Source organism: Narcine bancroftii, chromosome 6, assembly GCF_036971445.1.
Source record: "Narcine bancroftii isolate sNarBan1 chromosome 6, sNarBan1.hap1, whole genome shotgun sequence".
Lineage (NCBI taxonomy): Eukaryota > Metazoa > Chordata > Chondrichthyes > Torpediniformes > Narcinidae > Narcine > Narcine bancroftii.
Genome location: NC_091474.1, coordinates 92,886,961 through 92,899,094, shown reverse-complemented (window position 1 = coordinate 92,899,094; position 12,134 = coordinate 92,886,961). Strand labels below are relative to the sequence as shown.

General features: G+C 44.8%; 2 protein-coding genes across 6 annotated transcripts in view; one reads left to right on the top strand and one right to left on the bottom strand.

The window, feature by feature from the left end:
* Positions 1-12,134, bottom strand: part of LOC138736366 (uncharacterized) — a 74,431-nt gene that overhangs the window by 15,784 nt on the left and 46,513 nt on the right. The gene's annotated exons all lie outside the window — the stretch shown is intronic.
* The window catches only part of LOC138736363 (LIM domain-binding protein 3-like), a 163,925-nt gene that overhangs the window by 119,228 nt on the left and 32,563 nt on the right, over positions 1-12,134 (top strand). For all 4 annotated transcript variants that reach the window (XM_069885746.1, XM_069885744.1, XM_069885745.1 and 1 more), the window contains 2 exons: positions 3,174-3,289; positions 11,482-11,845. In XM_069885746.1, coding sequence (XP_069741847.1) covers positions 3,174-3,289; positions 11,482-11,845 — 480 coding nt within the window. The remainder of the gene's footprint in view (positions 1-3,173; positions 3,290-11,481; positions 11,846-12,134) is intronic.

The following is a 12,134-nucleotide window of genomic DNA, read 5'->3' as shown; positions in this document are numbered from 1 at the left end:
CAGGAGGGTTCCTGTCAGATATGGAGCTTCTCCGTGTTTTTGACTGTTTCTCAGATTGAGGTAGATGCTCTTACCATCCAATATTTAATCTGGGGGTCTGTTTCAGAGACCATTCTAATGTTGCCTTTGTTAGATGTACAAATTTTTCATTCCTGATTTTATCAAATATCAGAGTTTTCATGAAGTAAAGTGTCTGCTGATCCCAATCAGTAAGCCCATAGATCTGTCCATGGTAAATATATGTGCTCACTATTGGAACTCGAGTTGTTGGCATTCACCACCAACTCTACCAGCATTATTTAGACCATCCATTCTGAATCTCACCCACCAATGAAGCTGATTTTAAATTTTAGGCATACAGCACAGTAGCAGGCCCTTCCGGCCCATGAGCCCATGCCACCCAAATGCCCCAATTTGGGTGGGAGGAAACTGAAGGACCCAGAGGAAACCCATGCAGACACAGGGAGAATGTACAAACTCCATAAAGGCAGCGCCAGATTCTGGCCCCGGTCACTGGAGCTGTAACAGTGTTGCACTAACCGCCATACTGCCCATCTTAAAGACTTGTCCACTGTGTGCAATACTTCTGGGCATGTATCAGACTTCTAGCCCCAGCTCGCCTGTGCGGGATCAGGTTCCGGGACGCCCATTAAACTCTGAGCCTGGGATCCGGAGTGCATTCACCAGTCTGGGCTGTGATGGCTCCTGCAGTGAAGGTCTGCGTGATGCACCTGAGGGGCTCCGTTCTTGAGATCTCATGAACTTGACCAGTTCCACAAAACAGATTGTGTACCTGAACACTGGGCAGGCTAATGATAAATGTAGAAAAGGAAACTTATCCCATCCTAACTTTCATAGTATAAGCCTGCAAAAACTGCTTTTATAACCATATAACAATTTACAGTATGGAAACAGGCCATATCGGCCCTTCTAGTCTGCACTAATTTACGTGAAACTCCACTAGTTCCACCTACCCACTCCCATGTCCATAACCCTCCAACCCCCTTACGTCCTTGTACTCATCCAGCCTCCTCTTAAATGACAGAATTGATCCTGCTGCAACTACTACTTCTGGAAGGTTATTCCACTGAGCCCCCACTCTCTGAGTGAAGAAGCTTCCTCTTATATTACTCCTAAAGTTTTGTCCCATAACTCTTAACTTATGACCCCTTGTACCAATCTCCCCTACCCTTAGGGGAAAGAGCCTATTCTTCTCTATCTATTCCCTTCATAATTTTACTACCTCTACCAAATCCCCTTTCAACTTTCTACGCTCCAATGAATAAAGTCACAGTCTACTCAATCTTCCTCCGTATTCAAGATACTGCAATCCAGGCAACATTTCTGTAAACCTTCTTTGCACCCTCTCTACCTTATTTATAGCCTTCCTATAATTTGGAGGCCAGAACTGCCTCACCAAAGCCTTAAATAGTTAGTCCTTAAGATTTTCTGGGATTTCCTGCATTACCATGATCCAAAAGCCCATTCTAAGTGTTGTTCAAAGATAAACGTGTCCTTGTGAAACATCATGATGGTTAGCCAAGTGTGCTTCACTCTTGCTGCAAGAATTAATGCCACATGTTGTTCAGATTTAAATTCCTGGCTGCTCTCTCTGATCTGATGAGATCCCGTATCTATCTGCCAGACCCTTGGATCCTTCTCAGCTCATTTGCTGCATGGCCCCAGGGCTGAGTGATGTCTCGGTGATCAGGTACAGGACTCAGAGAGACAGGTCGAGCCAAGGCTGCTTTCCTGGTAGCCACTCTGACTTCGAGAGCCCGGTTGGGTTTAATGCCAGTTGCACTGCCAGCTAATGCACCACGTTCTTGGTCAGGTGTTTCACCCCTGCCACTGGACCAGGGCCAAAATCTTCTTTGAAACAAAGAGGGAAATAGTTACTGTTCTTCCCAAAAAATCCTGCAGTGAGCTATTCAGACTGGACTACTATGAATAAACAGACGTGATCCACAAGAACCTGGTAGGGATTAACAGTTTGGAATGTACTGCTTCTATAAAACTAATCCCATTATATTTATATAGAACTCTGGGTGAAAGTTGGCTGCTCATAGAATATTCAGCTCTCCAATGGATCTACATACTGATTGATGAGACAGTTCTGAGGTGCTGACAACTTGCCTTTGGCATTCTGACTAGCCAGATTTCCCTTCCCTACATCGGAGAGACTGGACGCAGGCTTCGCTGAGCACCTTGATTCTGTCTGTATCAGTAGGCGCTTTCAAACTGCAGCAGACGGGTAGCCTTCCTGGGGCCCGGGTGAGATTGCTGGGTCGTATGTGCCTCCTGCCAACCCCACCTGTTAAATCACCAACCCAGCGATTTAAAGGGGATCCCGCCCCTGAGATGGTGTGGTGAGCGACATGTCATGCAGCCGCAGGGAATCCCCCTGTTCCCTGTGTTCTTTTTGTTCCCTTTCTGTTTAAAGTTCCAGAGTAACCGGGTGAGCCATTTCTCCTTTCAAATGGGCGGAGGAGGACCCCTGGATAAATTTTACTGGGTTCCCTGGCCACCCCTGAGTTAAGTCTGGGACCCGGGTGGGCTTGCCCAGTTCAGCCCTTTCAAATAGTTCTGTACCTTGGTCTTCAACCCAGTAAATTGCCCAGTTAACCCCATTTTACAAGGCAATTTGAAAGGGGCCTATTGACAGAGATCTCCCAGTGGCCAACCAGTTCAATTCTGTACCCTCAAGTACTGTCAAACCAAGACCACCCGTAAATTGAAGGAGCAAGCACTAATTTTCTGTCTGGTCACTCTCCAACCAGATGGCATTAACATTGACTTCTCTGGTTTCCGATAGCCCACTCCCCCATATTCCCTCCCTTCCCCATCCCTCTGTCTCCTTTCCTCCAGCTCTCCACCCCCTTCCCTCTCCATTCACCCCCCCTCCCTCTGTAAGCTGTTATCTATGCCTGTGGAACTGTGCGCCTCCCCCTGCCCTCTCTCCCCCCACCACCATTTTTTTGTTTGAATTTTGTTAATACCTTGATGAAAGGCTCAACCCCAAAACATTGGATATGTATCTTTATCTTTGCTATATCTTTACTTCATCTTCACTATATTAAAATACATTGTTCGACCTGCTGAGTTTCTCCAACATTTTACTTTTTAACCAGATTCTCCGTTCACTTTCCATCTGTTTTTTTTAAATTGCCCAGTGACAGCTTTAGAAGCAGCGCCACATTTCCGCCAAGTTGCCCAGAAGCCCCCGCTTCGAAACCGAAGGTTGTCAGCACAGCGAGTATCAGACCTGCTCCCTTTCAGCCACCCAGAGGTAAGGCAGCAGAGCAATGTCTGTCACTGTAGTGGGGAGCATTCAGAGAAGAGCAAGAGATATCAAGAAATATTTTATTGAACACAAGTATTTAAGTACATATATATCACATTATGTAACGATGTGTATTATCTGCCCGATTGCCGCCCCCCCCCCTCCATAGAAATAAAAGTGCTCACTATTGAATTAACCATTTGAACCAAAGGTTTGGTGAGTCTTTTGATTTCATGATGATCCGTTCTGATGAAATGCCATTGTCCTGAAATATTAAGCTGGGGTTTCTCTTTATGGACGCTGTCTGACCTGCTGACTGTTTTAAGCATTCTTGATTTACTCCAACTACACCCTTGACTGGTGAATATTTTATTTCAACAGTTTTGAGCAGTGTTTTTTTGCAGCCTATCTGATTCAAACTAGGGTTTATCTGAGAGAGAGAGAGAGAGAGAGAGAGGGAGAGAGCAGCAAAGACAGAAGGAGTTAATAAATACAGTTCAGCACATCTGAGTGAATGAAGTCATGCCTTGCGACCTGGCCACAGTGATAGAGTTACTGAGCTAAGACTAATAGTTTTTTTTCAATGTCTATTGCCAATTTTTTGGCAATTTTTTTGTAATTCTTTATTTATCGCACTATGAACCATATCAACCAATAGATTTATAGATGCATCTCTTTAAATATTCACAGTGACATCTCTTTTTTTCCCCCATTCCTCCCCCCTCCAAAAACAGTAAATATTGAACATATAAAATACAATAAAACAATATCTTTATACAAAAGGAATACAGACAAAAAAGACGTATCATCTACTTATACACATTAAATTTGATCGTGTTTATCTTCTTATCATTTTTGGTGGTGGTGGTCCGAGGCCTGCTCTTTCTGTTATGTTCCATATATGGTTCCCAGGTTTTTTCAAACATTGTAACTTTGTCTTGTAAATTACATGTGATTTTTTTTCCCAATGAGATACACTTAAACTTGGTTATATATTCCATTAATGTTTATAGTAATATAGTCCAACGTGGCCATTTTATATCTTTATTTTCATTTCTTTTCCACCTCTTCATCACCTCCATCCCTTTTTTGCATTACTGTTAATTAAGTTTTCCTTTTTAATCTCAATATATGACAATGTACTTAAGACAACAATCCCCACAAGCAATAACCCTTTAACCCAAAATGAACCTCAACTCCTTGAATTGCCTCTTGTCCCTTGACGGCAACCACAACTCCCCTTTCCATTCAGTTTGCGAACTTAACTCGCAAGCATCAACCGATTTCGCAGTGACCATTATTCTCCCACCCCCAGAGAACACTACTTTCCTATACTTATAACAAAGCTTTCTCTTTTTTTTCTCTTCTTCCCCTTCTCTTATCCATCTTTAAATCTTTATATATACATTATATTTACTTTATATTTTTACATATTTTTGTCTATTTTCTTTCTGGTCATCTTTCTTGACACTCCTCCTCCTCCTCCTCTCTTTTCCTGTCCTGCAACTATTCAGCAAATTCTTGGGCTTTCTTTGGGTCCGAGAACAGTCTATTCTGTTCCCCAGGAATGAATACTTTGAGTACTGCTGGATGTCTTAATGTAAAGTTATACCCTTTCTTCCATAAGATTGTTTTCGCTGTGTTGAATTCCTTCCTCTTCTTTAAAAGTTCGAAGCTTATGTCCAGATAAAAAAATATTTTTTGTCCCTTATATTCCAATGGCTTATTGTCTTCTCTAACTAACCTTCTTTCTTGCCTGCTTCAGTATGTTTTCTCTTGTCGTATACCTTAGAAGTTTTACCAATATGGATCTCGGTTTTTGATGTGGTGGCGGTTTCAGTACTAGTGCTCTATTCGCCCTTTCGATTTCTATTTCTTCACGTGAGTCTGTTATTCCCAGCACCTTCGGGATCCATCCTTTTATAAGTTCCTTCATATCTGACCTTTCTTTGCCTTCTTTCAGGCCCACTATTTTTATGTTGTTTTGCCTACTGTAGTTTTCCAATACGTCAATTTTTTGTGACAATAAATCTTGTGTCTCTTTAATTTTTTTTTCACTCTCTTCCAACTTCCCTCTTAAATCATGTATCTCCATTTCTACAGCAGCTTCTCGTTCCTCCACATTTTCTACTCTTTTCCCTATTTCAGTCATGACCAACTCTAAGCTTTGCATTCTGTCTTCAGCTCTTTTTATTTTTCTTTTGATTGAACTAAATTCTTATGATAGCCATTCTTTTCATAACCTCATTTGTTCTTCGAAAAAGGCTTTATCTAAACTTTGTCTTTCTATTTTACCTTCTTTCCTTTGAAATTCTTCCTCCTCTTCTTCTGTGTCTGTATCTAGGTCTGTCATCTTCTTCTCCTCTCTGTATCTGTGTATCTTCATCCTTCTCTGGTGAGCTGCTTCTGTATCCTTGCTGGGCCTCCAGCTACCGTGTCTCCAGTTGTTGGGCCTCTTGCTGCAGGTCGACCCGTTGTTGGGCCTCCCGCTGCAGGTTGACCCACCACTGGGCCCCCTGCCGCAGGTCGTCCCCCTGCCTATCGCCCCGTTGCCGCTCACCCTCTTCAAGCCCTTCGTTCTCTTTCTCACCACTCTTCTTCTTTCTTGCTTGCTTCCCCCAGCTGAACACCTCAATACTGGGCATCTCTCAGCTGGCCACTCCTCAGCTGAGTCCCCCTCCCGCCGGCATCAACCTTTTCTTAACTTGCACACTGCGCATGGGCAGCTGCGCACCTCTTCTTGGCTCTGAGAGCCATTTTTGAAGTCCACTGGTCGGGAGGACACCGCTCCTCTGGGGACTCACCAACACCGGAGATCGGCCGCTCCTCTCCACGGTGGCTCTCTGCTCCGACATGCAGGTAAGGCCTTCTTCTTTCTTCTCCAGTGATTTTCCTTCTTCCCTTTTCACTGTTATTCTTTTTCTCTTTTGGGTACCGTCTTCTATCTCTTCTCTGTAACTTTCTCTTTCTCTTCCTGTATTTTATGTTTATTGAGCTCTGTTTTTTAACACTTTTTTTTCCTTTTCTCTGGAGAGGGCTGGTTCCACCTGACCAGCCACTACTCCATCATGTGACTCCCTCCAGCTAGGACTAATAGTTCAGAGACATTTTGAATTCCATTCCTGCAACTGGGGAATTTAAATGTGAGAGTGTAGGTTATAGGGAAATAATTCTGCTAATAAGTTTGATGGGATCACTGTCACCATGGCCTTTATGGGCTGAATGGCTTTCTGTATTGTCAGGAAATACTGTATTGAGAGAGGAAATTACTATATAAATGTGTGTAATAGTCGATAGCGTGATAGCGTTTAAAAGTTGACACACCAACCACCCCCCCCCCACCCATTTTCAGCATCGGCCCACTGGAGCTCCTGATGCCCTAACCATGGATTCTTGCCTAGGCCCCAGCCACCCATCCACCCGAGCTCCCGTCACCTTGACTGCAGACTTTCGCCTAGGCCCAGTCCACCCGTCCACCATTGCCTTGACCGTGGGCTCTCACCTAGGGCCCGGCCTTCTGCCCATCACAGCTCCCAAACCCTCAGTCATGGACTCTCGCCTAAGCCCAGGCCACTCGTCCACCGAAGCTCCTGATACCTCCAACGCGGACTTACCACCTGGTCTCGGCCACCCACCCATCCGCGCTCCCAACACCCTGAACGTGGACTTACCACCAGGTTCCCAGCGCCCACCTGCCCACCTGAGCTCCCAAAGTCTCAAACGATGCAGGTACACGGTCAGAAGTAGTATGTGTGTAATAAATGGCCCCCTAAATTTTACCTTAAAAATTGGTCCTCAAAACCCGACTATTACATGCATTTAAACAGTAGTCAGTTAAAAGTTCAGAAACAAAAATCTCGTTTCAGTAAGGCTGACTATGAAACTGCTGGAGAAACCCAGGTCAAACAGCACACTTTATATAGCAATGGTAAAGATACAGAACCGATGTTTCAGGGCTGATCCCTTTGTCAAGGTAGTTTGAGAGCAGCAGGGATTACAGAATGAAAGAGATGCTGGAGAAACCCAGCAGGTCACGTGATATCTATAGGAAGTCAAGGGGAACCAATGTTTCGGGCCTGAGCTCTTTGTAGCTTGAGAGCAGCAGGGGAGCAGGGAGAAGGCACTCTCAGGTGGCCAAAATCCCTCGATGTAAAGCTGCATATTATACCCCTATGTGGCTGTCGGGAGGCCACTTGAAAGCGCAGGAGGGAAGAATAATTGCCTGATAAGGCACCTGAATGCAGCCGCCTGAAAGCAGTTGCTAAGGGGATGACAATCAGCTGGCGAGCGCCTGATAGCTCGCGGCGGCTGCCCCTGCATCCCGCGCCGACCGCCCCAGCGCTGACAGCCCAAAGGGTCAGGAGCTGGAGTGCGCTCCGAGACGCCTCCTGTGCAGCTGTCCCTTTCATATGGACAGCGCTGCGCTTTCAGCACTGACACCTGAACGACCATTCCACAGGTCTGTATCCACTACTGCGGGCGCATTCTCGGCAGAGAATGCACCTGAAAGTGGCTAGAGAGACTCTAGCAGATCTCCCTTCGAGGAGAGGTGGACAATCCTTCGATGAGACTTCGCAGCAGTGCTGTTGAATGGAGTTAAAACAGGTAAGTCTGCAGACACTGTGATTATAGGAGAATACACAAAAGTGCCTGAAAAACTCAGGATGTGAAGGATGACTGGGCTCAAGCCCAAACATGGGTTACCCTTTACTTGCTATAGGTCAGAGGTGGCCAAACTTGCTTAACATAAGAGCCGCATACGATTAACTTCAGATATTTGAGGCGCAAGACATGGCAAAATATTATTTGCACATTTTTACTCTTACATGCATATTTTGTTCAAAAATATATATAAATATTAAGAAATACATTTAAGTAATAATATCTATTCATGGATGTAGTTTTAAAATGCTAATTTGCATTAGTTTCAATAATCAAAAAGTACACATATACATGCCAAATATCTTCCTGACTGACTTTTTGTGGAAATCACTGCCCAAGGAAGCATTATCTGGTATCTCCTCCAGCCAACCAATGGCAGATTAACTACCATCCTGGCCAGCCCTAGGCTGAGCTTTGGTAAATTGCCCACCACCACCCGGACCTTGCCACAAGGCCCCCTCCCTTCGTCCGACACTGTGACTGTGGTACAACACAGAAATGCTGGAGGAACTCAGCCAGTCCTATAGAGTCCACAGGAGGTAAAAGCCACCTTGAAGGAGGGATTAGGCCCAGAACATCGGTAATACATGTTTACCTACTACAGTCGCTGCGGGGCTGGCTGAGTTCCTCCAGTATTGTGATTTTTACAACTCTATTGTTACGAGCCCAGAGGACCCAAAACCCAGCAGCAATAGATATTCACCAAGACAAATGGTTACTTAAACAAAAGTTGCTTTTAGTTATCTTTAATCATGAAAATAGGATCACACTTTAACTTAACTAACCTAACTTAACCCCCTTCCAATTCTAAGCACACGTGTGTGTGTGTGTGTGTGTGTGTGTGTGTAAGTTCAGAAAAGTTATTTGGTTCACAGTCTAATCTCACTTCTCATTCCTCCGATTTACTGGTTGCAGGCAATTCTTATACTGTGCACAGAATTTAACATTTATGAAGTTCATCAGGCTTTGATGCTTGAAAGCTAAATGGTTACTGCTCAGGAAGTTTCTTGTCGGTTTTCTGAGAGATTTGTTGTTCCAGGACATCCACAACTGATGTACTTCTGTCACCCACTTCCGTGTCTTGCTAATGAAACTTGCCCCTTCAGGGTTCTCCAGATGATAACCTCTTTCTTTCAGGTCACCACAGAGTAACTTTTTGACTCTCTTATTCCAAGTAAAACATTAGACAGCCAGTCCTCTCTTCTTGCATGACCACAAGGTCTTTGACCAGGCCATCTTCAAAAATGGGGCTTCTTACCAGCTTGTGCTGTTCCAGTTCCTGCTGCTCTTGCTGTCTGTAACACTGTACAAGTGATCTCTCCCTCTCTGAGAGAAAGCCTGTTTGACTCTCTCTGCTTACAAAACCACATGACCCTCTTACAAAAGCAAGTTCTCCTTTCAGACACAGCGGCTCCAGCCTGCTCTTTCATCTGTTGCTTTTGGTAAACAACAATCCATTAGTGAAGTCTCTTGAGCACTCTTCAAAGGCTCTTGCAAAAGCTGTGTAGCTTGTAGATATGTCCAGAATTAGCAGAGCTCCAGTATTTCAAATAAGATTTGTTTTAAAGTGTTTGTTTGTGACCTACTCGAACAAACCTTTCCCAATTTATCTCCCTAAAGCATATCTATATACTCTGTCACACTATTTATAAACATGAGTTCGGCTTCTCACTTTCATTTTGCTGAGATTTCATACAAAACAATTTATACATTACTTGTTTTCTACAACTGTGGCATGAATAATCAAAGACCAAATATCCCTGCAGCAAAGCAATGTATTAGCCTTTTATTTATTAATAAAATTTGATTATGCAAAATCACAGTACATCAATGATTTAAAAAGTAGACATATAAAAGTTCAATCAATTGCTATCACCTTTGGTTGTATTATTTGAGGAGAAATCACTGATTTAGTTTAATATCTAAATCCAACAATTAATTTAATGTGCAACCTTTTATTTGCTGACCCTGCCAGTTTCAACGGAATGTTAAAGCAGTGGGCCCATACCCCCTCTTGTTGGGTAGGGAGAGGTTTCCATCCTCTGTCCCGCCGGGCAGGGAGAGGTCGGGTCCCTCGGCCCATCCCTCGTCCTTCTGGGGAGGGAGAGGTCGCCATCCCCCAGCCCCGTTCCTCCGTCCCACTGGGGAGGGAGAGGTCGCTGTGCCGCTCAGGCTGGGTGGGCAACTGCAGAGACCTGCCACAGCCCCGAGTGCGGACATGGGGAGGAAGGGCTGCAAATGTCCCACTGGGTTCCTGCAGCGCACCATTCCTCCAGTGCTTCTGTATATATGCGCGCTCTTCTCCAACCTGCCCAACAGAAAAGAATTGCCCAACCAACTCACGCATCCAGAATTTTTCATCTGTTGGGAGGCTACCTGCAATTTTTATGGAAATCAAACACAAAGGATAAAGGAGAATAATGAACCTCATCAAGTCAGTTTAATCAGACCATAATGCGTCGGACCCCTAGGCCTACTCAGCCTAATGATTAATCTGCCATTGCAGCCAACATATTTTCGCGAGCTACACATTACACATGGCACACCAGCTGCGGTTTGTCCACCCTTGCTATAGATGAGTTTGTTATTTATTACAATTGCGGCATCTGCAGACTTCCCCATTGAACTGAACTACCTGCTTGTTGTACGACATCAAGGATGAACCCTTCCTTCGTCTTTGAAATGTTTAACTGGGGTGGAGGGGTAGCTGTGGTGTCTGGAAACTGCAGGGCGCTACGATTCCCATTCAGAGACGTGAACAGTGGGGGGGGAGGGGGTTCAGTGGAAGGGAAAGACAGGCACAAAATCAACGAACCTACAGCTTGCTGGAAACCCGAAATGAAAACAGAAAATGCTGGAAACGCTTAGTAGTTCAGGCAGCGTCTGTGGAGAAACAGATGAAGGTTCTCCAAAGATTTCTCTTTCTGGAAAGAAGTCTAAGAGCAGGATTTCTGGTTACGTCGTGTATGACGTTCAGTGCCCATAAGGGAAAATAGGTAGTTTCATGCATGATCTGATGAGGGATTGCTTCCACCATGGATCCTACTGATCTCCTGTGCGATTTCTTGACTTCCATCATCAGGAGATTTTGGTAAGTCTCCCCAGCGTCCATTCAAACATTTCAACAATATGGCTGAGAAGATCACTGGGGGTCCCTTTCCTCTACTGATCCTGCCATTTACTGCTACCATTGCTTAAATAAGGCTCAAAGAATTATAGAGGATTCTTTCCATCCAGCACACACTATCTTTGGCCCTCAGAGGCATCAAAATCAGGACTGCCAGCCTGGGAAATAGCTCCTTTATTCAGGCTGTGAGATTGAAGAGCTTCCTATAACCGAGTAAATCATTACAAAATATTTATATATATTTCTTTTAAATTATATCTTAACATATATATGTGCTGTGAATTGTATACACTGTGGTCCCAAGAAGGGTCGTTTCATCTGGTTGTAATGTGTTCATTCAGTTGATAATGCCCTTAGGTTTGTGTGGGTGAGGTTTGAAATCTTACTGTTATCTGTCTCCTTCATTCAGCTCCTCCTGTACAGGTACACAGCAGCACAGCTGCATTTAATGTCACTAAGCCTGCTGCGGTCTCAGAAGTTCTTCAACCAGCATCGAGCAGCCGGCCGCCGTGGATAACGGATGACAGCTTTGCCCAGAAGTTCCAGGCTGGGAAGAGCACCACCACGCTCACCAAGCACATTCAGCCGTTGCCGCACTCTGCGCCCCCAAAGCCGCCAGTTTTGACCGCGCCTCAGGCTCCTGCCCACGAGCCTCCACATGTCCCGCTGCCAGGGCAAACGGCGGGAGGCATCCGCAATCTGGTGCAAAGGGCAGAGAGATTCCCTGCCAGCAGTCGGACCCCTCTATGTGGACAGTGCAACAGTATCATCAGGTGCAGACACTGCCCTTTCTTGATCTCCTTTAGCCAGGGCACATGTGCGAATTTATTTGCAATTTTGCTTGGTGAAATTGGAAGGGCCGTCCCTTTTGTTATCCCTGTTCAACATAGAGTTTGGTTATGGGGGAAACAACAATGGAAATGAAGCCAAGGAAATGGATGCCAGGTTTGAGGCTGATGTTGGAAATGAATAGGTGTCGCTTCATCCAAATGAATAGTAGGACAGGGAGAAAGGCCTGGAAGGGGTAGAATGAGAACCAGGGGTCTTTTTATTTATCTTTGC